Raw genomic sequence first — 26877 nt, 5'->3', positions numbered from 1 at the left:
CACCCTTCCCATGGAAACGTTCCCATACTTTGTAATACAGCTTGAAGAAAGCTTTCCTTTGGCTGCCCCCACAGCATCTGTCCTGGGAGATTACTGAGTTCAGAAATGGCATTACAGAGCCCTTCAAAAACTTTAAGGGTATTTTTATTGATATTAAAAAATCAGTTTTAATATTATTTGTGAGCTGTGAGGTATACTACATACGATAGGACAGGAGAGTAGAGAACAGCGTTAAAGGATCATGGGTGCATGAGATGACAGGAGAGCTTCAAGAGAAAGCTTCAGTGAAAGCTGCTTTGACGCGGAGGCTGCAGGGGTGCTGGAGTGCTGAACCCCTGATACAGCACTGCAGGGGAAGCCTTCTGCCTGCAAGTCATACATCCCCACTGCATAGACAGCTTCTTAAAATACTGGCAATAACATGCTAGCTAATAAGAAAAGAAATAAGAAGCTGAAGTATTAAGTAGAGATGAAATACCCTATCTGAACATATGCTTTTGCACATGCAACAGAAATTAGGTTGCTTTTAGGAAGAGCTGCTCCTCAAGTGCTGCTGAAGGGATCTATGTAACAGGTCTGAGCCCACATAATGTAGCCCTTTAGTAAGAAGAAGGTTTACAGGCTGTTTCTGGCACTGTCTGTGATTGCTTACAGAAAAATAAATCCTTCCTGTGTCCCAGGAAGCCTTCTGGCCATCCCCAAGGGCCTGGCAGCACTCCCTAAGAAAGTGCATGGTGCTTACCGGGCAGGTTCCTATTTCCGAGGGACATTTCTGAAGCTGTCTCTGCTTCAAGCTGAGAGAGTTTAACTAATCTCAGCTGTTCAGGGGAACTTGGTCCCCAGCTGAGCCTCCCAATAACTCCTAGGGAAAGGCGGTGTCCCCCCGCAGCTTTCCAAGATGAAGAGGCCACCAGGAGCAGCAAGCCTGGTACACGTGTGATAAGGCTGGGCACCCCAGATCCTGCGAGCTTGTGCTACTCCATCAACACAAACTAGCAGGGACTCTTGTTTTGCACTTCCCACATGCCACCTCATCTTTCCTTCTAGCTGAGTGTTTTTCCTCAAATGGTCTGTGGGATGGGCTGCTTTTAAGGACACTGTAAAAGTGAACAAAAAAATTAAGCCTATTGTTTAATGAGTCTAGAAGTGACTCCCCGGATCTGCATGGACATTGAAAAGCTTTTAGGGGTCTGTAAAATAAAAACCTGTATTCTGCTTTCAATATATATAATTGTTGAAACTGTTGTGGTACGAGGCCAATGATTTCATTCTGACTGTGGTGGTTGTGGGATGATTTCCTTGGCTTTATCAGTGACACTCTTGTGAGCGGTTGGATTCCGGCTGCCTGGGCTGGCAGTCTGCTTTCCCTTGCAAGCACCAGCAATGAAATGGAGTTGGTCCATGTGTGGGCTGTTAAAATCTGCAAGGTATTTGAAGGAGTTTTATATGTTTTCCACATTTTCAAACGTACTTTCCATCCATCCAAAGAGTTTACAGAAATAACTTGCCGCAAAAATATAAAAAGCAGCAAGTGTTTGTACTGTGTGGAAATGTTAATTTAAACTCACTGGGGCTAGACCACATAGTTTACTTACTAGCACTTACTGCATGGGTAGTGAAATTTCTGAAGCACCATGAGTCAATAAGGGCTGAAAGTCAGCCGAGTCTCCTTTGCTCCCTTGCTGGTATGACTGTGGCCAGCAAGATGCCGTGGCCTGGCATGGAGAGCACAGGGCTGTGTACGCTGGGGCAGCGTGGAGCAGGGTAGGAGCAGAATCAAACACTGCCTGACTAACTGCAGAAACTTAAATGAAGTCCACATAAGGAATCAAGCAAATGAGATCTGAGGGGGCTGCTTTATACTCACACAATGTCCCTTTGATGCTTGCAGTTCTATGGGTCTATATAAAAAACAGACACAGTGGGTATCTAGCAGCTAATTCCAGCCACAGAGAGAAATTAGCACATTTTAGTTGCTAATTTCTTGAAGGTATGAGCTGTTTCTGTTATAAATATAAGCATGTGGCTCAGTGTGCAGGGACTACCCACAAAATTATCATTTTTAGTTACATTAAGACAAAGAAGAGAAAACTGAAATCTGCAGAGGCAAAGATGCATCAGAAATTCACTGGTTCTACACCAAAGATGTACCCTACATAAATAGCCTTAACAAAAAATAATTAACACAGCCAACATGTTTCATTATATTATATTGTTAAGGAGAATAGAAATAGAGTTAGTTAATCCCATCTGAATTGTAGTGCCATAAATAATTATATAGTTCTCTTTCTTTGGACTTCTGGTTTTGTTTTAAATGACGGACCGTCTTCAGAGAGTCTAAATTAAGTGTTCACAATGAAACTGGATGCTTCCTCCATCATGTGATAGAATCATAATCAAATGAAATTTTAATTAATAATTGAGTAAATCCTTGGTGAGTTTCTGAAATGTGAGGCATGCTCTGCATCTGCATGATGCCAGGAGATCTAGGAGAATACTGAGCTGTTTCTGATTAAGAAAGTTAAGTAGGAGTCCTTGAAGCCAGACTAGCGATGGTGGACTGAGCTGTTCTCTGGAATCCACCCTTAGTACACAGGCCTGGAAGTTCATAGCAATCCTAGAGCAGAAATGTAAATTCAGTGCAGCTTTGAGAGGAGTACCACTCTTCCTCACTAGCTGATTTTTGTCCCTTCCTTGACAGGATTAAATATAAAGCAGTAGAGAAAACCCCAAACCCAAAACTAGCAGAGGTTTTAGTCTGTCGCCTCCTGTTCACCTTACAGTAGAGGAGCCTATCTGCTGTTTTACTATGTTAGAGATGTTCTCAGCTACCAGAATAGTCCTCAGGACTCCTGGCTTTCAGCAGCTTGTTTAGATCACCTACCAGAGGGCCCCAGAAATATCAAGAATGAAGGCACAAGAGAAACTGTGCGAGAGGCAACTTACCACAACGAAACAAACCCAAAATCTTTGTACACTGTTTCCCCTCAATATTGAGCAATTTCAATGCAGATGCAGCCCAGATCTGACTAAAATTTACTTTTCTATTTAAATACATGGTGCAGTCTGTGAGTATCTGAGGTGAAAGGCACCAAGCCTCTAGGACATGGAATTGAAAGGACACTGTGTGCACTTTAAAGGCAACATTTTACTGTGTTCAGTTTACCATGATGTGTGGCTTCACCAAGTCCCACCTCAAACCAGCTGCGTGAGCTGTGTGAACTCTTCCAGTTAGAAAGCAGCTCCAAACCTCACTGCTCTTGTCATGGGAAGCTTTCTGGGGGAACCTCATTCTTTTTTGACAGCCTTGCTGACCTGAGTGTCCTCTGAGGCTCTTCACTCCAGTCATTATCCCAGAAGCCCTTCTTGGCTGCCTTCTAGTGAAAATTCACCTTCGTTGAACACAGATGCTCATGGTTGTGTATTACTCTAGGTGAGGTCTCACTAGTGTTTTCTACAGGGCCATTAGGATAACCCTACCTGCTGAAGCCTGGATTAATCATCTTCTCCTTTCATGGTCACGTCTCAGTAAGGGCTCACAGTCATCCTGTGTTGAATAGCCACATTTCTTACTTCTCCTTCCTGCCTTGTATGACTTCGATCTCTACACTATTCACAGCATTTGTTTTGCTGTTGCTCTTCATGTCAGCCCATGTTTCTTCTATAAGTCTGTCTCCAGAGTGTAAAATATTTACTGATGAGAGAGAAGGGAAGACATTTTACCTTTAAGTCCTAGTCCACATGGTCTCTGCAACCAAAAATAAATAAAGGAACTTTGCTGTTTTCAGCATTAAGCAAATACATAAAGGTAAACCATTCCAGAAGAGGAGACTGCACATCACCAAGTTAATGTTTTCTTCTGCCACATTTCTAAATTATTAGGGAAAGGGGACAAGAACTGAAAGCATACACCTGTCTTCCAACTTTTCTTTCCCTTATGAGTCGGTATCAGACAAACTAGTTACTCAATGCACTCTGCTGTTTCAGTAGTGTAGATCTGAAAAGGAATGTGGTACAGCCTCTGATGATACCACTTTTTTACCTTGCAGAGTCATGGTTAGTGGAAGACTTCTTTTTTTCTCCACAATGAATATCTGAAAATAAGAAAGGTTGACAGATTCTTTCCAGAAATGCTGTATTTTGAGGACAGAAAGCAAACAGAAGTAATAGAAACACTGGAATATCAATAGCCTTACGGTGCTGGTTGTAGCTGAGTGTGCATGTTTGATTATTGCAGCCAGCTTCCCCGTAGCACATAGCTAGATCCTTGGACCCAGCTGGAGAAGTTAGCTGTCCATGCAAGCCCTTGCCAGCAGCAGCAGAATGCTTAGGTCAGTATGTTCAGAAGTAGTTCTTATTCTGAGAGTTTAATATAAGTTCTTTGGGAACTTACCATCAGGAACTGTTAAAATTTCTATTGACCTCAACTTGCAGTAGTATTTGATCAGAGAACTGGGCCAAGATAAGTGATGTATAAGCTACAAAGCTTAAATGAACTATCTATCACAGACGTTTTACTGAAAGGACAACCTGGAACTTGCATGTTAATCAGTAACAGATTCCTTTGAACTCCGACAAACTCTTTCATACTCGGTAAGGGTAAACACAATACCACTAGGATTTAAAGGGTGTTTTTTACAAAACGTATATGAGAGCTCTCTGCAAAGTCCTTTCTTAAAAACAGAGAAGGTTTACGAGTACTTTCTTCACCTAAACCAAAATATAACAGAACAGCTGTGTAGGCACTGCAGGATGCTTGCTGTTAACGGGAGCTCAGCAACACCGACTGTTTACTTCATCTGGAGCGAAGGGTAGGTTGCATTAACTGTGGGCAATTTCTGCAGCCCCTATGCAGCAGATACCTGTATAGCTGGACATAGTTTTCTGGGTTTCCTCACTGCTCATCCAGAGTTGATCCAGCTCTGCAGTCATTCAGTGGGACACTCGAGGACTCATCATCCCTCAGTTTCAGTCGCTGACAGCCTTTCCCTCCTAGAATGTAAATTATTCATAAAGTTCTAAGCAAGACAATACTGTATTCTTTTTTAGCACTGCTCTTTTCCTTCACATAGCTGTGGAACATACTCACACTTATCATCCCAAAGCTTCTACACAAACAAGGAGGAAGAAAACCCATTAGAGGGAGGGTGTGCCTGATAATCCAATTACTTGCTCACCACCAGTGGTAGCCCTGAGGGACAGCTGAGCATGCTGTGCTCTAACTCCTGCCCTCAACTGATCTCTTTGCAGAAACTTCTACAATCTCAAGCAGCAGGGGGTGGGGTTTGGGTGCCCATAGCATAGCCTGTAGCTAGTAGCAGGCAGAATGCCACAGATGGAGCTATGGCTCGTGAAGGGTAAACCAAGAGTCTGCTGTCTGTGCTCTTGCTAATAGCTCTCAAATAAGTATTCCTCCAATTATCTGGTTAGCTCAAAAGGTAGGTGTTAGCATAGGAAGAGGGAATTTTAAACAAGCTGGCTGTCATCCCAGGAGAGAGAGGGGTTACTATAAGAGCTCCACATGCTCAGTGTGTTCCTGCAGTGCTTAGAAATACTCAGTGTTTGATGCAAATTAGAATGTCTTAAGACCTTGCAAGAAAACTGTTTATTCAGAGAGAGATTTTTAGCTTTTACAATAAGGTACTTTCTGACAAGTATGATTCTGATTCCTCTAAAAATCACTGCCAAACTCCCTTTCTAGTTTTTCCACTCACATAATCTGGCTATGTGTGTCTGCAGTCCCAAAACACAAAGACTATTTGTTGCTTCAGGTACGTGTGACAGACAACGTGGTGGCAGCAGATGTACGTAGATCTCACCCTTGTGTAAGAGTCATAAGCCTGGGCGCAATCCCATTCTCTCTAGTACAAGTACTACATTGTTTGGGTTGGGAAAACAAAGGTATCTTGATGTGACATGCTGTGATGTCATTTTGCTGTGTGCTATGGATCGCGTGGTTCAGGCACGCCGCTTTCTGTACTCCAGGGGTGGTTAGGCTTGTACAGATGTCTGAGCTGACGCTAGGACAGTGCAAGGACTCTGGCCAAGGCAGCTCCTCCAGAGAGCAGCTGCCTGAAAATTCGCACAGAGTAAAAAGAGCCATGACTAGCCGCTCTGCTTCAAGTCATGCTGTGAACTGTGCCACAGAAATAAGGAAAAAGCACTAGAGTAACAGTGGCTTTTGTGCTTTCTGGGAGAAGGTGCTACTTTACATAGCCCATGTCTGAATCCCACACTGAGGTTTAATAGCACTTTCTTGTGTTTTGTCTGAGTTAGATAACCTTGCTGTTTTGGGGGGATTTGTAATATATTCATATGTATGATGTGAAGAGTTAAATTCATTTTGCATAGATTTTGGTTTACTTCATAACACTTGATCATAGAAAAATTTCCACATTAACTTTCTAAACACACCTGTTAGCATCTGATCAGGCAAAACCCAAAGCCACTGCTGCACTCCTCACAGGAACACACTGGTGAAGAGCATTTAACACACTCTTTGAGGGTTTATTTCTTGGGTCAGGTTTTCACACAGACAAACTCATTCCATACAATACACCAACACCTCTGCTTAACTGGGAAAGTTAAAATAGGCAGGTTATATAATGATGTTTATCTTTACATCAGGAAGTCAACTAAGAAGCTGTTAAGCTGATATTATATAACACGGTCCCGATTATAGAAAGCGTGGAGGAAGATGATCTAGGTTGATCCATGTCATATTGGCAGTAATTATTAATGGTTATAATTAATATTGTTTTGTATGCTTTTGTTTTTGATGTCTTGCAGCCTTCCAGAATGGATTGGAGCATTAGCAGTCAGGCACTGATCCTTGTTTATAGAAACTCCAGTTACACTATTCTGTACATTAGGTAAATACATTTAAAATAAAACATTAAAAATAATGAAATAGAAGTCACATATAATTTCCTATAATGCTCTAGTTCCTGAAGTTGCTGGAATTCCAAAACTCACTCTTTTGCAGGATTGTGAACTGTCCCAAACTGAACAGATATACCTTATTACAAGAGCAAAGGAAAGATGAGATGACTTTATACACATGGCACATATTCCCTAATTGACCAAGAGCTCAAGCAACTTCATACCACACAAGCTACACAATGATAGGGAAAAAACCCCCATTTTTTTCTTCAGATTAAAAAAAAAGGACAGTTCTCTCTTACTCTCTTTGTAAACAGGAATGTGTTCATCTATGGTCATACTCAGCTGGATTCTCTAACCCTAAGAATAAAGGCATCCTTGTATTCTGATCAAGATTGAATTAACATAAAACAAGTTTCAGTTATGAGGACAAACACTGGATATAGAGCTTACAAATTAAAAATATGAAGCTTGTATTACTGGGAAATGGTCTTATCTGTATAAGAAAGATTAAAATCAAACAATGAAAGATGCGTAAGATGATCCCATAAGAATTCTATTGAGTAGACTTAATTAAATAAGCTAGACTGTGATTTTTTAATAAAACTTTTAACAACTGGAATAAGATTGGATCCTTCTGTGTGTGATAGGCAGCAACTTATTTTACCCACAAGAATGAAGATGATAGAAAAGAGTGAGCTGGTATTTTGACTGTTAATAGTGTATATGACAGGCATGCGACTCATTGGGTCGCGTGACACAGTAACTGCACAGCACAATGAAAAGAGTAGCTTTAATCTTTAGTAGTCTCATGAAAATTAGCTATAAGTGTTAGCTCTTGCAGAAAGAAGACATGCCACCATGCCATGCTTTCATTCAAGCAGACTGCTTCTATAAGAAGTTGTTTGCATCTCTTATAACCCACAAAATTACAGATGATAAAGAAAAGACATTAATCTGAAAAGACAGCTCCTGGAAGGTAAGGCTGTGGCACATGATCCAATCTTATCAGACATCAGAGAATCCAGATGAGTGGAGGCATAATGAACAAGCTAACTTCACTCGAAAGGCTGCATTCCTTATTAGCCAGGGGAAGTTAGGCTTCATTAGTTTCATTGCTTCCCCAGTTAGCTGTGAAGCTTTGCACCGAGTTTGCAGGGGAAGTGAAAAGAAAGCTTTTCTGCAGCTGTCAGAGATCCTTTTATGAGTAACAATTCCCAGTTCTGTATGAAAAAGGGAATCATCTGCTTTGTATACTATATGGTGATTTGGGGCATTAAACAGTGACAAACATAAGATAGAATGGATCAATTTTCTAGTTCTTGTGTTTATTAGTAAGCCCAATATAAAAAACTCCCAAGTTTTACTCATTCAACTCTTCAACTCATTTTACTCTTCAACAAGCAGAAATTCTTTTTGCTAAATTTAGTATTATCGATTCTGGTAATATGCCACCTTATACCCCAGTGTCCAGCTTGGAGTGAATATGAATATTCAGTATTTGCCGAGTTAGTCTTCCCCACCTTCTGCTGGAGCAGAGTTTCTCTGAGCTTGTTACTATTGTATTTTCTTGGCCACACTGATAACTGTAAACTCTTGCAATGTGGTGATGTCTGCTGTCCTTTTTGTCTTGGTTCTCAAATGGTTGTTGCTGTTGTGATTGTGGTGTGTTATGTATGGATCTAGTGAATGTTTCTTGAAGTCTCGTGGTCAGTTTATCATACCTCTGCAGTTACTGTGTGGGGCACCAGCTGCAACACTTCTACCTATATTGCCATTTTTAAGCTGCCCACATGGTTCTCAACTTGCTCCAGTGGGACTTAAGGGGTCCACCAGGTAGCTGGCATGAAGTTAGACCCCTCCATGTCATGTTGCCCTGCCTGTGGCCAAAATGTGACTGCTGCAAGGCACAAGAAGCCTGACAGCATTCTTGTTCCCTGTGGTAGGTGTCAGCCATAAAGGTGACATTTCTAGAGCAGAAAGAGCCATTTTCAAAGCGGCAGCTGGCTGGCGTGGAGGAGGTAAGAGCTGGGGTACAATCAGGTACAAATCCCTGGCAGGGGTCACTGCTGTGATCGTTTTCAGAGCAGCAGCTGCCAACACACTCTGGCATAGTTTTTCAAAACGGAAAAGCGCTGTCTCTGTTTCACTATGGGTTTGTAAACTGGGTTGATTGGCCTCGTGCACAGGGCCTGCTTTTCCCCATCTGCACAAATGCCATGGGCTAGGATCAGGTGTCTGTTACGGAAGTTTTTCCACATCTGGGCAACATGCTTGTTCTGTGCTGGCTTCCTTGCTGCCAAAAGCTGCCTGCTCCCCTGTCACACATGCCCCCTAAGCACCATGTCCTTCAACAGGCAGAACAGTACATGTGTTGTAGCAAGCTGCCTGTCCCGGCCAGAGGTACAAGTCCCAGATAGCATCACATGTGGGCTGCTGGCAGCGCTCACAGAAGAAGGGATTTTAACAGGAAAATCTGAAGGCAGGGAGAGGAGACCATCGGTCAGATCCTGAGCCACTGCTGGGGCCAAGAGGGCTGCAATGGCGACAGGCTGCTGCTTCATACGATTGTTCTGGAGTTCCTCTGCCAAGGGTCATTCTGGAGCACAGCCAGGCCATGTTGAGCGCAGCATGATGCTGACTTGTATGCTGACCACACCAGTCACAAGCCTTTCTGTACGCTGCCTGTAATGGTTTGATTTAAATGATACTGCTTAAGCTGTGGCATAAATGATGCTCTGGTTCATACCCAGTTCCTCCAAGGGAACAGCACCATTTCCTGAAAATCAGAGCCTGAAAAACATGATGTGTAATACAGGACAGTTTTGCAACAGTGGCTCTTACTGCACTGTGCTAGTAAAAATGCCATTTTCCATTCATGGAATATTTTCTATGTGTGCTGGAATTTCAAAACTACTTTATATATTGAAGTTTAATACTGTTCTTTCTGGTTCAACCACTTTCAATCAACAAATATACTCCTAGAACTGAAACAGAAGTGCCGGGAACCAACCCTGCTCTCGGAGGTACAATAAGGCTCACCTAATTGCTTCCTGGCCTGCTGACCGCCACCCTGACCCCCTCTTTGATGTTTTCTTTTTTTTTTTTTTTTTTTTTTTTTTCCTGGAGCATTAGTAACAAGCGAGAAATGCTGTCTCAGGGTATTATATATGGGATTATTTCTCCATCGCCAGCACAATGACCATATGTAACAGGATTATCTCTTATTTAAAATAAAAAAGCCTAGGAAACATCAAATCCTTTTCATTAAAAAAATAGCTTCTTTATGTGGTTCCTTTAATTGCAAAAAATTTTCTTTTTTTGCTTTGTAATAATACATTTTTGTCAGTCAGCAAAACCAACCTAACTGCTGCAGATGTCTCCTTTCAGCTAGCTAAATTTAGGCTGTTCTTCCTCTCCTTCTGTGTATATATTCCTCTGACATCAAGAGGACTATGGCCCCTTTAGAGTACATTTATTGCTGTTGTAAACAGTGAAATCTGATGAGGCCAGATGATGGAGGCTTCTGCCAATGTCCCTTCTTAGCAATGCTTTCATTTCAAAATATATGCACTGGTACCAGTTAGTGCCAAAACTCAGAGTATGAAAATACAACTAGAAAGGAGGAAAACGGGAAATGTGTGTCAGTTAGTACTAAATGTATGTTCCGTTTTCTTCAGTGAGGTATGTGAACAATTTCACAGCATGCAGATGTGGGAGGAGGAGAAACTCCTGGTGCAACTCTAAGTACAAAACATGGGAGTATTGGGGAAGGAGATGGAGAGAGAGAGAAGAGAGGCCTTTTCTAGATCTGGGTTAATTTTTTTGCAGTGTAAGTTGGTTTTTTTTTTTTAAGACAAGGACTTTGCCACAGCCAAATCTAATCCTAATTTTTAAACTTCAAATTTGCAAGAGTTGCCAGGTACTTTTTAGGTACCTGGGGTAAACTCATATGCCTTTTCAGTTGTGTTTAAATCAAAAAAAGTGTAAATGGAAATGCAAACTTGGATCAAAAAAATTACATCAGCAGGATTTACTTTGAACTTTCAAGTCTCTCTCTGCCTCTCATATGCATGTACATACAAGGTTTGAAGTTTTTCTGATTTGAGGTTCTGTTTGGTCTTCCATCCGATTGAGAAATAAGTAACATTCCCTCTCAGTTACAGACATTTGAGTTACCCCTAAATTCACCAGTTTTAATACACATTTTCCTCTTTAAGGGGCATCAAGAATGTGCTGCAAAGATCATTTACCTCACACATATTTCTGTCCAAGTCACCCATTTCTATGCTTTGTTTTCCTCTTTGCTATCACACAAAAAGCAAGCTGTTTGTATTGCCTTTGAAGGCACCTCATTACCATTTCCATGCCAGTTTTGAGAAAATAGTTTTCATGATTCTGACCGGTCCATGATATCAGCCTATACCCCCCATTTCTGAATTTTTCAGATGAGTAAGGTTTTTTGTGATTTCTCCCATGCCGTCCTTATGTTGGCCTTACGTCCTTTGTTAACCACAGCAAAGCTGTTTCTCTATCCTCCTTCAGATAAGCCCTTCCTCTCCTTCTCATGCTGTTCTTTGCCAGGATGACTGAGACAAAAGAAACAAACCGAGCAACAGGTGGATGCCAGTCCTCTCTGTATTGCTTATTGTGTCGGCCAGTAAAGGTCTGTAAAGTATCTGTGTCCCCTGCCTGTCCCCTGCCTTCTTGTCGTGTAATTAGGCTATCAGCTTCCTGGAGCAAGGAACATCTCTAGCTGTGTTTTTACAGCAGGCAGCACAACAGGCGCTGATCCATGCCTGGGACTCGTGCAGTATCAGTGCCAGCAGTTATCTAGTCCATTTTTGTCAGTTAACTCCTCTGCCAGCTGCGTGCCCGTTTGGTAACCGGCAGCTAAAGGGGGATAACGGGTACGGCCGGGAGACCGGCGGCACACCTGTCCTGTCCCGCCCTCCCACAGCACACGCCGGCCGCCACCAGCGGTGCGCCCAGCCGAGCGGCCCCGCCGCACCGGGGAGCGCCTCACGCCTACAGCGGGGCGGCAGCGGTCAGCGCCGAGGACGCTCGGGTGCGGGTTTTGTCGGGGGGACGGTCCCGGTCCCGGTCCCGGTCGTGAGACCGCACCGCCTCGGCCGGCGGGAGGGAGAAAGCACGATGCTGCCGGCCCCTGGGGGGCTGGGCGGAGCGCGGAGCCTCGGCGCCGTGTAGCGGACCCAGCCTCGCCTGCCCGCCGCTGCGCTCCGCTGCCCGGCCCGGCCGGTGCCCGGCGGCCGCCTTCAGGCGCGCGGCGGGGCGGGGCGGGCGGGGCGGGGCTGAGGGGCCACCGCCCCCTCGCGCGGGGCTGGGCGGGGCCGGCGGCCGCGCGCCGGCCCCTTTAAGGCGGGCGGCGAGGCGCTCACCTTTCCCCCGCCCCCCGCGCCCCGCCGACTAGGTACCGGCCCCGAGCCGAGCCGAGCCCTGATTGGGCGGCCGCCGGGCCCGGTCACGTGGTGGGGGGGCGCGCTCCCCACAGCCTCCAGGCCGCCATTTTGGCTGGAAAGTTTGGAATTTCCGAGCAGCGCGAGCGGGAGGCGGCGGGCGGCGCGAGCGCCCCGGCCCTGCCCGCCCCGCCACCGGCCCGGCCCTGCCCGCCGTGCTGCACCGCGCCGCCCCGCCCGGCCTGTCCCGTCTCTCGCGGAGGCGCTGCGGCGGGCGCCGGTGGGAGCCCCGAGCGGAGCCGCTCGCTCGCCGGCCGGCCGGCGGGTGCGCGGGTGGGTCGGTCGGACGGGCCGGCCGCCGCCCCGCCCGCGCCCGGCCGGCAGGGGGAGCCGCGCCGCCGCCCCCGCCGCGCCGCTCCGAGTCGGGCTCAAAGTTTGTGAGGCGGAGCCCCGGCCGCCGGGGGAGCGCCGCGGCCCCGGAGCGCCATGCCCGTCAGGAAGCAAGGTGAGCGCCGCACGCCGAGGGGCCCCGGCAGCTGCCCGCGGCCGCCGCCTGACAGCTGCGGCGGCGGGACGGGCGGGGAGGGTCGGCTGCCGGGAGCCGCCGGTCCGCGGGCGGGTGCGAGCCCGCCGAGGGGCACGGTCCCGCCCGCGCTCTGCCGGCTGCAAACAAAGAAGCTGCCGGGTTGGGCTGGGGCCGTCCCGGCCGCGGAGGCTTGTTGCGTCCCCGGCGTGTGCATCCCTGGTCCTCCTACCTGCTGCGCCCGGGTCACCGGTGTGTCTGGTCTCCGGTTGCAGATACCCAGCGAGCCCTGCGCCTCCTGGAGGAATACCGCTCCAAGCTGAGCCAGGCGGAGGACCGGCAGCTGCGAAACTCCATAGAGCGTGTCATCAGCATCTTCCAAAGTAACCTCTTCCAGGCTTTGATAGGTAAAGGCTGATTTCTTTCAGTTCGTGCTCAAGCCGGCTGGTTCTTGCTAGTGCTGTCACTTGCAGTGTTAAGAAGAAACGGTATTTTGCCCTTTTGTTAGAAGCCACGTGCTTTCTGTCCTGGTGTTTTTATTTTGTATAGTAACACGTGCTGTTACCGATCAACAGTTCACTTCTTTCATATACTTACTTTATTTGAGGCTTTTGACTGGCCCAAACTACTTAAAACTGTGGTGCAATTTTTTCTTGTCACAAGTTATTGTAGATTACTTCAAACTGTTTTTCCACATATCTTTATTTACCTGAGCAATTTCTGAGGAGGTGATTTTTTTTTCCTATCCATATGCTATAGGATAATGAATGAGTTGAAATGATTTCAATCTAAGGTATGATTCAGGCAAATGTTCATGCTGAGAAATCTCTGAAAACATCACAAAGTGTGTATTTGAAGTGCAAAGTTAGCTTGAAGTAAATGAGAAGAAACCTCTAATGCTTCAGGGAATACTGCAGTGATCTTTTCTTCTTTGCTTGTTGCATATTAAAGTGTAGTGTAAACACTATTAATTCTTAGCTTTAGCATATTTGTTGTGCTTCACTTAAAATGTTCCCATGTCTTGTTGAACTACTTACATGTGATCTTGGATTTCCTGTATGTGTGTTTGGGAAAAAAGTTGAGCATAAATACGACTTGCTGAATCCTGACTTTATTTGAAACTTCTGAAGGAAAGTAGTGAGATGTGGTTTCCCTTTGATCAATTGTTACTATTTTTGACAGCTAATGAATGAAACGGTTTTGTTAGTTTACTTTCAAGAGTAAAATTTGTGAAGTTCTGCATCCTTGTCTTTTAACAAAGTAACCTGTGTTTGAATGGTATTAATAACAGACACTGTAGCTGAACTTATTTGGCGATTAATAACAGACACTGTAGCTGAATTTATTTGGCGTACTGGAATGGTTGGTGTCCTACAGGTGTGTGTCTTACTTCATAGTATAGTAGCTTCTTTGAATCTGTGTTGTGGTGGAAACACAGGGACAGGCAAAACATAAACATGCCTTGCTGCATGTGGAATATTTTCTTCTGGAGCATTTATTTAATCTGCTTAGGTATTCAGAAGATAATAATCTTGCTGTGGTTTTTTTTATCATGTTAATTCAGAAAAGGTAGTTGTGAAAATAGGTCAGTTACAGAAATCCTTTCCTTACAGGAACTCTGTTTCTCTTCAATACTCAGTTGATGCTAACCAACCCCATGATAAAAAGCTACACAATATTTGTGGGTTATCTATGAACAGGATTCACTTATTGGTGGATCAGAATGTTAAAGTCTTACATCAAAAGCTCAATGTACTGCAGTTGTGCCTTGTATTTTCACCGAGCAGATTTCAGTGTTGACTACCATTTTTCTTGTTCTGGGTGTATGTGTGGTTTTTTTTTTTTAATATGTGTTGAAGACCCATGCGGTTTTCTCCCCTTCATTGAATAAGATACCAGTCTATTAGTCTTTGGTATTCTAACCTGCAAGACATAGTTGCTTCTCATATTCACATACGGATCTTCATTGTTTTAATAACTCTGCACCTAGTAGTAGTAAACTTGAAACAGCAAGCCACCTCATGTCTGCTGGCTTCATTCTGCAGGAGCAGAAAAGGGGAATGTCGTGTTGTCTGGGTGGGTTACATGGCCTGTTTTCTGGTCTTGTAAGACGTTGTATGTTGCAGCCATATGACCCTAATTTTTGTTGAGTTCAATTCATCTGTGCATGCACAGTAGGTGTCATGCTTCTTGGGTGTGTTGCATTAGCTTTGCTTTTATTGGTTCACTATATGATTGTTTATTACAGAGTGTGTATGGTCCCAAACTGTTAGTCTGAAAGGTGTTAACACAGAAGGCTAGTACTTTCCAAGCAACTTATGCTGTCAATTTGAGTCATTCTTCTTTAACGTGCTCCTTTCTGTGCAAATACATCCCGGGAGTTCTTGTTCATGGCAGGCTGCTCCTGGCTGTTGTTTTCCTGGGAACATCTTTTTTTGGTGTGACTACTGCATGATGGAGGTGAAGAGCTGGGGACTCCCTGGAAAAGATGTGATCTGGAGGATGGCTGTGGTTACTGGGAAGACCCTGAGCTTGTTTCTGCCTGTCCTCTTTCCATGAAGGTTTGGGAGCAGGCTGGATGAAGTATTCAGCTGTGTTGCAGGTTAGGCTTACCTGGAATACTGCATTTCACATTGCTTCACGGACAATTTTTAAGTGTGCCTTTTAGAGAAGTTGCGATGTGTTCCCAACTGAAATAGCCCATGCTGTTCTGACAAAGTTTCAAGCTCAACTACCAGATTATTTCTCCTATAGATACTTCTTCCAGAAAGTGTGATGCTTTTTGTTTCTGTTTTTTTTTTTTTTTAATAAAATAATACTAAAAAAGAAAAAGAATTAAGTTTATTTTCTGCTCCTCTGCCAAGTTACTGCACTATATCCAAGACCTGCCTGTCCATGGTAGGTGAGAATGTTTGTGAAGGCTTCAGTCAGGATCTGCTGTCAACTTCATGTATCTTTTTTAGTACAATTTTTAACTTGGCAATCAAATACTGTTCTTCCAAGCAATAAATAGACATTACTTTATGCACAGAAATATATCTTCGGGTTTATAATGGGGAAAATTAAATATTCCCGAAACCTACAGATTTTATTAATATTTCATATTGCAACACATGAAGAAATTAAAGGTTAATTTTTTAAAATTTCTGTTTGGATGCTGAAGAATCTGTGGTATTGTTTTCTCTTTTAAGCCCTTTTTTAATGTTGTCCTCTCTTTTTTTAATTCTATCAATAAAATTTTAGTTCAGCAATCTATGAACTTGACCTAGTTCTTAAATATATCATTATGACTGTAAATGATTTTAATTAGAGCAGTAACTAGTCAGTGTGAACAACCAATGTTACAAAATTGACATCGCAACAGTGTTATGTTAAGTGAAATAACTGTAAGAACTTCAAATTAGTAACAAAATTGGCGACCAAACATGACCTCCTTAAAACAGTCTGTGAAAAAGCCCTTCTTTTGTTTTCTCTGTCTTCTGTAATGTGGTATTTCCCATTGCTGTTGCTGCAACCAGCCAAGTGTAATGATGCTTGGTACTTTAATTAAATGAATACCAATGGTGTTTAATTAAAATCAGCTTGAGAATCATGTCAGTTTTAAGTAAATTTCCTGTTGTACCATCTGAGTTGTGTGGTATCTTTTTCTAGCTTATGAATTCTTGGCTCTAGTTAAAATAGCTTGTTATTGATATTCTGATAATTGGTGAGTCGGTTTATTAAGAGACCATAGTAAGATATCCACATATGGAAGCACAGAATAGACTTAAATATCAAATTCTTTATCAAAGTGAAGTTATCTTCAAATAGTGAAGTAATAATCCTGCAGATAAGTTCTGCTTCTAATTTGGGACTCTATGACCTTCTTGAGAAGGTACAGGTTCTTGTAAAGGTACAGATAGATGATGTATTTGTCTTTTTGAGAATATAGGAGGAACAACACTTAAATGTATAAGTCTAACACTTCTGAGGGGAAACATTTGAAGCTGACCTGTTCATACACTGAATCTTTCTGTGTAATTAAAGACTTTCTAATGGGTTGTGTGCTGCAGTCAACCATATTAAAACAGTCATCTAAAATTAAAAATATTAATAGTTATAGCTAGAAACATGAGGTAGTATACTACTTGAAAAATACTAATTTTCCTGACAATAACTCAGTTTGAACAGGTGTCAGAAAGGGAATTCTAAAAGAGTAGATTGGATCCTCAAAGCTGGTACCCTTTGGAGTAGACTGACCACATTTCTGCTAGATGGCATGCAGCCCTTGTTCTCTGAGCTGCGTGTGACATCTCTGTAGGCATTCTTTGTCTTTTAGCTCCCTTTCAATTAGCCAGCATGGAATTATTTTCTGTACTTGCTGGCTAAATTGAAATCAAACACAGTTAAAGCAGAAGCTCTTCTTTATAACTGAAACCAACAGTATTTTTTCATGGGGAAACTTCAGTATCAGCTTTTATTTCAGTGATATGGGTAGTTAATAGAGCATATGGCATAATGACGCAGTTAACTTTTCAAATCAGCTCAGGCCTTGTAGAGAATTTTAGTTGTGGGTATGTGTCGTTGTGTAAGACTGCTTAACAGTCTTAACTCTTAACTGAAGAGTTAATTTGAGGAAGGCTACTTTGTGAACTGCTTCCCATTTTCTAAATGTTACTGAGACTCTACTACAAGGTCTTTCAGACTCAGTTGAATAATATTTACATTAAGAATCTGAAATTCTTGACAGCAAGCTGAGGCTCTAGTTAGATAATCAGTGAATGTTGTGTTGTTTTTAATTGGAGGAAAGTTTAGAGAGAATTGGATCTTGTTTTATGTTAGATACTACTGAAATTGTTGTAGATGCTAAACAGGGTGTTTTCACATAGAAATCTTACCTGTGTTGCACTTTTCTGAGCTTTTCCCCAGATTGCAACTTCTGAAATACAACATCTTTGCAATGTTTTAGGCTGAAACATCCATGGAATATAATTCTTGCAACTTTGAGGTGTTTGCTTTTTGGACAAGTTTCTGAAGGATATACTATGGTTAGGTTTACTGTAGTCTCCTTCCAAAACTTATGCAAAAGCTGGTCAGTTGCAGAGAGATTTGACTGAGCTTTATGTTTTCAAAGGTAGTTAAGTACTTGGTCATTTTCCTGTATTTTTATTTATCCAGATGGAGGGAGGAGAAAATATTTTAGTTGGTGTCCAGATGTCTGGAGTGTAACAACTCAGTCATTCTTAGTATGCTTCTGCCATGTAGTTTGTCTTTGCTTCAGAATGTCCCATTTTTTAGAAGTTCATGTCTTCCTCTTCAAGGAACCTGAGTGGAACAGTCTTATTGCTCCTGTTTTTTAAAGAACTACTTATTGTTTTGTATGTATGTAGTGCAGTTCGGAAGTGTAGAAAGTTTTGGGGTGGTTGTGTGCTTGCTTTTTAAAGTGTTTACCATGATGTATTACGTGTGCATGTCTGACAGTGCAATGTATTGAATTTTTGGGATTAGGTGCTGCTTTTGGTAGCCTAAAATAGCAAGTAAGACTAGTGTAAGTTGAGTAGCTACTGGTATGCAGATGAATAGTATTGTGGCAAAAGATTATCCTTGTGGTCATTATACTGACTGTATTTTGTGTTGAATAGTTGTACTGTAGAATTATCGATTATGGTATTCTCTTCACAGGAATACCATTAAAAGGGGCTGATGACAAGAAAACTGCCAATAAATCTGCTGTTCATCCAGGGGCTGAAAAGGAAGTCAAAGTTGGGAATAATTGGTATAGTTTCCAGGGTCTGTGAAATTTCTGTTCTTGTTTAACTTTATTTCCTGGGTTCTTTTACCGGTTTTCCCAGATTCTGATGCCTATCTCCTCCCATGCTGATGTGTACCTGGCTTTGCTCCTAATCTCCCTCAACATTTGTTTCAGTACAGTGTAGAGGAAGGGGGAAAGCATGAGAGAGGGTATTTGGTCTTAACCTTAGGCCTGCTTCCATCTTGTTCAGCTCTGCAGCTGGAATGCCACATGGTTCCTGTGCATCTGGTTGCCTGTATTTTGAGGGATGATGCTTGTTTTGGTGCAGGTGGAATGAATCTTCGAGGAAGCTGAACTCTAGCAGCTGACTAGTAGTCTCCTTGCACAGATGGCTTCCTGAATTATAAGTAGGCCAAATTTGCAAGAACGTTAAGAGACCACAGAAGGTGTAGGACAGACACTAGAATAACAGCTTCATGTTCCTTCTCCAATTTAGGGGAGGCTCTAGAGCTCTTTGGTAAAGCTTTTATAGGAATCTTGTTGTGTGCAAGTATCTTCCCAGACATGTCCTCAAAAAAGCTGAGTTATTTTGGCTTGAAATTAAAAGGCCTCTAAGACAGAGGTGCAGTAAGGAAAACTTGTGGACAAATTGCAGAAGTGTTGCAAATTTAAGTCCTGTTTTCAGAAACTTGTGTTAGAATTTGGCTGCAGGAGATGTAGAAGTGCGCTGATGGAGATGCTAGTATGTGGTACCACCCACCCTTGTGTTGCCACTGATGTCAAATAATACCTTGGAGTCTGAGATTTATGTTGATAGAAGAAACCAATGCTTGTGCTGTGTCCTCTAAAGCAGAGCTGTGCACCTGTATGAAAGCTCAGCTTGGAGTGTTGAGTGAACTCATGCCAAAAATAGTTTGATTTTTACGAACTTATTTGGAGAGAAACCTCAGTCCTGGACTGACACTATTTAGGGGACATCCTACAAATAAGCCTTAGTAGTAACACTTCCTTTGTCCCTGACAGGTTATTATTACCATTAAAGACAGTAGTAAATATGTTCTTTTAAGAAAAAGTACATTGTTATACTGGCTGCTGATTTTGCAGCTGGGATTGAAATATTTGGAAAGGGTGGATAACTGGAAGTTAATTTCTAGTTTGGGTTTGGTTGTGTGGGTTTTTCTTTCATATTTAGGCTTAGGTTCATGATGTCTAATTGCGCATGAGGTGGTATTAATTGAAAAGAGTTTGGATAGCATTTGGATGATCTTATGCCATTTTTGTCTGTGTGATGACAACTTTAATTTTTAATTTTTTTCCTACCTTAGTTTTGAACATAAGGAGAAGACCCTGTGGGTTGCTGAAGGAAAATTGGAGAGACAATGTGAGGGTATGGTGAAGGAGTGATTAGTAAGCAAGTAAGCAAAGAGTTAAAATATGAATGCATGGTTTGGAAAGGAGTTCAACATGTCAACTTGTAAAAAACAGCTAGAGGAATAAAAGCAAACAACTAGATCTGAGGTTAGATGAGAATGGTTTCAGTTCAGTGCAAATAAAGGAGCATTTGTTTTAAAGTGAAACTAGCATCTCCTGGAATTTAAGTAAAGAAGCATCTGCAGAGTGGAGATTTAAAGGGTAGGACACAGCTACTGTGGAAAGGCTGAGGATGAGTAGTTGGATGCTCTAGCTTGTAGTAAAGGATCTTGTAGAACAGAACATGAGTGGTGAGAAAGTTGCACTGCAACTTTCAACTTGCATTTTTGTCTTGATTGTGTGCAGCAGTAATAGGTTTAGATTTTTAAAGAAGAAAACCCAAAACCAAACGAAACCAATTAACCCTGAAAGGGGCTTTACATGGGCTATGATGAGGCCAGTTTTTGCTTCCATAGTATGAATGCAAACATTTATTTTTGCCTGAATACACAGAGTATGACACAATGCAACCAGTTAATACACAAAGAGAATACTTAGCTGACTTTAATTGACTTGGTATGGCTATGAAGCTTTTCTTTGTATTCTCTTGTTGATCACTAATCATACACTTTTCAAGTCTTGGTTATACTTGTGTTAAATAGATATTTTTAGCTTGATATAGCAGGTGAAGTAAGCATGCAGGATTGAGATGTCCTTAGAATTAGTAGGAGTTGCTTTACAACTGAAGAAAGTCTGTAGCAGATTCTTTTGTCTGTTCTAACAGTGATCATGACTCTACTTACATTTTGTCTGTACATCCATTGTGTAGAGCTGCTAAGAATTTGGCAGATGCCATACATCTCAAACTGCCCTGAACTGGAATAACATGTTGACCTTTGTTTTCCTTTCTAGTAGTTTTAAGCCTTAAGTTTTTGGTGCTTCAAGTGCTTTGGCAGGAAGCCCTAAGAAAGAAAGATGTCTTTACCACCCCTTCCAACTGCCTCCTTGAATTAGAGAAGTACTGAATTTGTAATAGGATGACACAGTTTCCTGGACAATGTACAGGTAGTCAGATTCTTAACAGACCTGTTTGTTTATGAAGTTACCCATATTAAAAAAAAAGGTATTTGAATGAGTGAATGTCTGAGAAGAGACAGACCATTGAGAGATGACAGGAATTGCTCACATGGCTGGATCTTTCAGTGAAATACTAAATTGAACTAAGTCAGTTTCTGAAAGAATTAATAAACTTCTTGGATGCTTGCAAGTCTGAGGGAGCATGGTCACACTGAAAAAGATTTTCCTGAATGAACCTGGTATTGAAATGCTTTGTGTGGTGAAGTCTGAATGTTGATGCAAATGTATCTAGAGGTTTCCTGGTTTGCTGACTTTAACATTGGCTGAAATCGATTTGTTCTGCTGCTGAATGTCTGTCAGAAAGGAATACCTCTTTGATGTCAGTGCAGAATTAACTGTATAGCTGGAGCATGTAAGTCCTGGTCATGCTGCTGTGCAGAGGAACCTCGTCAGGCTGGAGAAATGGGTTGATGGGAACCTCATGGAGTTCAGCAAAGAGAAGAGCAAAGTCCAGCACCTGGGGAGGAACAATCCCATGTACCAATATATGCTGTGTGCCACCCAGCCGGAAAGCAGTTCTGCAGAGAAGGACCTGGAGGTCCTGGTGGACACCAAGTTGAACATGAACAAGCAGGGTGCCCTTGTGGCAAAGGTGATAAATAGTATCCTGGGCTGTGTTAGACAGAGTATTGCCAGCAGGTTGGGGGAGATGACCCTCCTGCTTTGCACTTTAGAATACAAAATATGGAATTAGAGTTTATAAAAAATGAGCAAACAAAATCAGGATGAATTTCCTAAGCTAACTCTTGCTCATACACAAAACCGTTAAATGCATTAAAAATGAAAGCCTTCAAATGAGATTACAATTAATACAGCATATACAAATGTGGTTGTTAACTGTGTGTATATTGTGGTAGCAGTTTCCAACTTTACGTAGTATGGTGTAAGGGCAATAGTTCAGTTTTACATGCAGTGTCCAGCACAGTCTGTTGTAGTAAATGCGTGTTGATGAAACATTAAGTTTGTGTGGAATTTGCTGGCATTTATTTAAAAAAAAACAACTATAACCCACAAATGGTCAAGATGCTTAAAGTTTAAAAATGCCAAACCTAAACCCAGTAGTGATTGTCAAAGGACTGCTTTTAATTTCTTAAAAAATAATCATATAATCATTTAGGTTGGAAAGGACCTTTAAGATTGAGTCCAACCATTAACCTAGCACTGCCAAGCCCACCACTAAACCATGTCCCTAAGCACCACATCTACACATTTTAAATAACTTCAGGGATGGTCACTCAACTGTTTCCCTGGGCTGTCTGTTCTAATGCTTGACAACTCTTTTGGTGAAGAAATTTTTCCTAATATCTTGTCTAAACCTCCCCTTGTGCAATTTGAGGCGAAGGAAATTGAGGCCATTTCCTGTTGTCCTGTCTCTTGTCACTTGGTAGAAGAGACCAACATCCACCTTGTTACAACCTCCTTTCAGGTTGATAAGTAGTAAATGCCAGTGAAATTTTAGTGAGTCCTGCTATACCATAACATTAAAGGTCCAATATCAGAAACGTAAAGAATGACATGTGAAAAATTAGTGAGTTGCTTAATACTTGTTGGAAAGCTAAAACATATTAAAATATGGGCAGGGAAGAACAGGGAATCCTTCTCATAGAGATGTACAGTGTTGATGGTTTCTTCCTCACTGTTACGTTTTCTTGAAGTTATTTTTGTTTGCTAACATATTCTGTGTTTTGTTCTTTCTTCATTATTTGGCAGTTCCATGTTTCATCTGAATTTTTTGTATATATGGTGTGTTTTACAGATGCTGGATGCTTGTTCTTTGTTCTGTTATCCCCCAAACTGTTTTTGCTCAGTTTTCAAGGTTGGTTTCCTTTGACCAGTAAATAGCAGTTGGCGAGTTGTTTATAGCCTTGAAGCCTTGATTCTGTCCTATGCCTTTATTTTCAAGGCCTCTGCTCTCATTCTGTACTTGTGCTCCTCTGTGGGGCTTTTTATTCTGGGGCCATGGGCAATTAATTCCCTACAGAATAACTACTTGTTATTGATACGTGTTAGCTACAGAAATACACACAGTCTTACTTGTATACACAGTCTCTGTGTGTGCCTGTATTTAAATACAGCTTTTACTTAGCTTCAGACAATTGTGTGATGTAACATATATTTTTATATAATATATAATGGAATACATATAACATATTAAAATTTATATATTGAAATATTTAAGCATAAGATATGTATATTTTATATAGAAATATGTATAAAAATAGAAGTTACATCACACAATTATCTGAAGCTAAGTAAAAGCTATACAAATTAGGTAAGTCTTTAGAAAATTGCTGTTAGAGTTTGACAAGCTGAACAAAGCTACAGGCAGGCCAAGACAAGTCCAGATGCCTGGTTATTAGCTTAATATGAGGCCCGTGGCCTCTTGCAAGTAATGCTAACACCTTGTTTATGGGATTACACTAAAGAAAATGCAATTATAGGTATCCTATCTTTGACTTGTGAAGTTAGAGTTACCAAAAGGTTTATGCATAGAATAATTCTGTTCAGCTTTATTTTACTCTCTGACTATACTAAAATTGCATACCCTTTTCTGCAGGAAAGGCATATGGGGAGAGCTTGGCTTGACAATGGGATTTTTAGAACATACACTGATCTTAAGTTATCCTGATTACAAGTGTACTCCCCAAATATATGGCAGAAAGTATCAGACTCCACGTACCAGGAGAAATGGTAAGCAGAGGCCTGATGTCTGATTTCTAAGGAGCAGGGAACAAATCTGTCTGAAGGAATGGTGTCATGTTGCTGGTTGGAATCCTTGTCCTCGGAGGCAGATCCTCTGGACAAAATTGATGTAGGCTCTTGAAGGGCCATCAAATATACTTAATTTAGGAGATGCTGTAAGAATTTGTTTGCTTTTGCTGTTCTTTTAATTACTGTGTTGTGGTTTTTAGTGAACATGGAACTCCCTTGTGAAGTCAGTTTGGGATTCAGTTTATATTTGGTGGATAATGCTTTCTTCTTTCCTTTAAGAGTGAACAGTTTTAGCTTCTGATGTATCACATTACTGTGAATGAGCCTGTTCAAAGAACAGCACTAAGATGAGTGGAAAACATGAGGGGGGGAGAAAAAGAATACACTGACAAACTGCTTGTAGTTTGTCAACTTCTACTGTAATGAATATTGGAAAAAATACTGTGTCACCACTGCTTAGCTTTTCATATTACTAATAAGAAAAATACTTTTCATGTCTTAAGGGTTCCTTCTTTTCAGAATTGGTGGTCTGTCACTTGCTTTGTATAGGCTTTTATTCTTGTTGCTCTCAAACATATCGCTGATTTGGCTACTTATTGTGATTTTACTTGTAAACTGACATAATTCCACGATGATTTTCTGTGTTGCCTACCATTCATCACTTCTGTCACTTTGGCTTTCCTGAAAGTTTGTGCTCCTGTTTTTTAATTCAGTCAGCTGTTCTTTTAATGTTCTCCCTCTAGTTAGAAATTGTCCCCATCTGTGTTTTCTTTTGCTGTTGTGTGATACCTGATTTGGATTATTTTTCTGTAACTTAGTTTTCTGTAACTTAATTTGAGATATAATCTGTGTTGGAATTAATATGGGAGAAAGGGGCAGGGACATGAAAAAAGCACATCTAACTTGAAGAGGGAATTTAACCATAAATATAGCTTTAAAAATTAATGTTTTACTACCTGCTATTTGTAAGAATTAGGAAAATGTTAGAACTTTTTAGATGCTAATAGTGCATCCACAGATTAATATGACTTCAGTAGATAATTAAGTGTGTTCATGTGATGAAATAGTTTTGTGAGCTGGTACATAGCACTGGACCAGAATAAGAAATTTTTTAGGTTGAATTTTGTATGGCCTGAGTTTATGGCTTTAAAAGAGAAAAATGTCCAGCACTCATTCCTTGTGGACCTAATACGTTCAGGGTGCATGCTCTGCTTGCCTATATTCCAAAGTACTTAATGTTTGTATTCTGAATAGTAAAAATATAAAGAAATAATTTTTTGTTTTGTTTGGTTTTGGTCGTGTGTCCCGTTCCCCCCCCCCCCCCCCCAAGGTAGATAATAGCATTTAGACACCATGTTCATAGAAACTTTTTTTGCATATTTGGAGCAAGTTCATAATAAACATAAACGTAACTCCCATATTAAGTGGTGTATATATTTCTGACATCTTTCAATAGTAAGCCTGTTACAGTGTCATCCATAGACTAAGTGGAGAAGACATATGGGAAATAAAGTGCTTTTTGAAACAAGTCATTCTGCAGTATGAATAAATGGCTACCTCCACTGGCAGGGACTTAAAAGAATGGTAGCAAAATTGAGAATCGGTGCCCTAGATTTCTGTTGCTAAACAGTTGCGCAAATAACCCCTTCCCATAAATAATGTAATGATCTTCCTGGCTTGGTTGCTGTGGATTGCAGCTATAGAATCAACTGAAACCACTGCCTATTTAATATATCAAGTACTCTCTATCAGGGGGAAAAAAAAAAATCTTTAATTGGTGTGCTTGATTGATGTATTAACGTTAATGCAGCTACAAGACAAATTTGCAACTGAAGCAGCTAATGTGAAAGATAGATTTAAAAACAATTTGTATCTCTTAGGCTGGTTTGCTCCTGTATATCTAGGTCACTTAACATCTCCTGGAACCCTCACTGCTATTTCTTCCAATCAGCAGCGCTAAGAGCAAGTATAACTTTAAAAATTAATGTAAGCAGTTGATAGGAATTTGACTCTTGCTCAGAGAAAAGATACAAATGGAGTTTGAGAACTGTGGTTTTCTAAACTGGTAGAGAGCTGGAGTGCAATTTCCATGTAAAAGAAAAAAAATTTAAGACTGGAACACCAGCAACAGTTAGACTTCTCCTATTTCTGTGGTCTCTTTTTTTAATTTGTGGTACAGCTTCATGAAGAAATTAAGTTATTGTGTCTCTGTTGCTGACTCTGGGCAGCCTCTGAAAAGCTACAAGATTCTGCTGATTAAAGTCCTCCTTATTCATGGCTGGATCCTATTTACTTGAGCTGACTGTGTCTGTATGTTTTTCTGTGAAGTTGCTGTAACTAAAAACATGAGTTTACAACTCTGAGCAGATTTTTACTTTGAAGATGATACTAAAAGCTTTAGACAACTTCATTTGTCTGCCCTTCCCTTAGCCCATACCTTTTCAGATTTTTTAAGATGTATTTACAGATGTGATTACAGTAGCAAGTTTCATGTACATATACTTCATAGAAACACCTTTGATGCTTCTCTTAGATTGTGTTGGTTTTATTGGTGCTTCATGTAGTGGATAGGATGTCAATAAAAATACCAATGCAGCTAGAGTCTTCTTCCCTAGAAGTTTCCAACTGAGTTTTCACGGTTATAGAAAAAGCTGTTTAGTCATTCATGACTTGTAATTCATACTGTTAAAAGTTTCATCCTATTTCTGTTACTTAGACTAAAAAAGCGGATGATGACCCCTCCTGATCAATCACCTTTTTCGTTACTTCTAGCAACTTTTATTGATGATTTCATCAGTGTACTTCTTTTTCTGTGGTCATCTAATTAAAACATACCACAAAAAAGACCTTTTGATGTTGCCCTTGAACACTAGATATCAGATAACCAAAGGCTACATTAGATGAAATAATGCATACCATAACTTGAAGCATAGACACCCATCCCTTCTACTATTCCACTGTGGTTATTCCATATGCTTCTGCCATTCCTGCTGCAGATCATGCTACCGGGGTTGGTGGCAGAAGCCAAAAGTGAGTGGGGACACTTAGGCTTCGAGATATGGGAC

General features: G+C 41.4%; 1 protein-coding gene and 1 long non-coding RNA gene across 18 annotated transcripts in view; one reads left to right on the top strand and one right to left on the bottom strand.

The window, feature by feature from the left end:
* Positions 1 to 334: 334 nt before the first annotated feature.
* Positions 335 to 4969, bottom strand: LOC141962926 (uncharacterized). Its single transcript, XR_012634018.1, has 3 exons — positions 4863 to 4969; positions 3481 to 3694; positions 335 to 428 (listed from the first exon to the last, which is right to left on the bottom strand). It is a non-coding gene; the product is annotated as an uncharacterized LOC141962926 (long non-coding RNA).
* A 7679-nt stretch (positions 4970 to 12648) lies between these two features.
* The window catches only part of DLG1 (discs large MAGUK scaffold protein 1), a 170355-nt gene continuing 156126 nt past the window's right edge, over positions 12649 to 26877 (top strand). For 12 of the 17 annotated variants that reach the window (XM_074912574.1, XM_074912570.1, XM_074912569.1 and 9 more), the window contains exons 1-2: positions 12650 to 12804; positions 13098 to 13229. In XM_074912574.1, coding sequence (XP_074768675.1) covers positions 12786 to 12804; positions 13098 to 13229 — 151 coding nt within the window. In that variant the 5' untranslated portion in view covers positions 12650 to 12785. Of the gene's footprint in view, positions 12805 to 13097; positions 13230 to 26877 lie in introns of all 17 variants that reach the window. The other 5 variants (XM_074912557.1, XM_074912554.1, XM_074912553.1 and 2 more) reach the window with 1 other exon arrangement.

The sequence above is a fragment of the Athene noctua genome, chromosome 8 (genome assembly GCF_965140245.1).
Source record: "Athene noctua chromosome 8, bAthNoc1.hap1.1, whole genome shotgun sequence".
NCBI lineage: Eukaryota > Metazoa > Chordata > Aves > Strigiformes > Strigidae > Athene > Athene noctua.
Note: the sequence above shows the minus strand (reverse complement) of the source record. Positions and strands in the feature narration are given on the sequence as shown.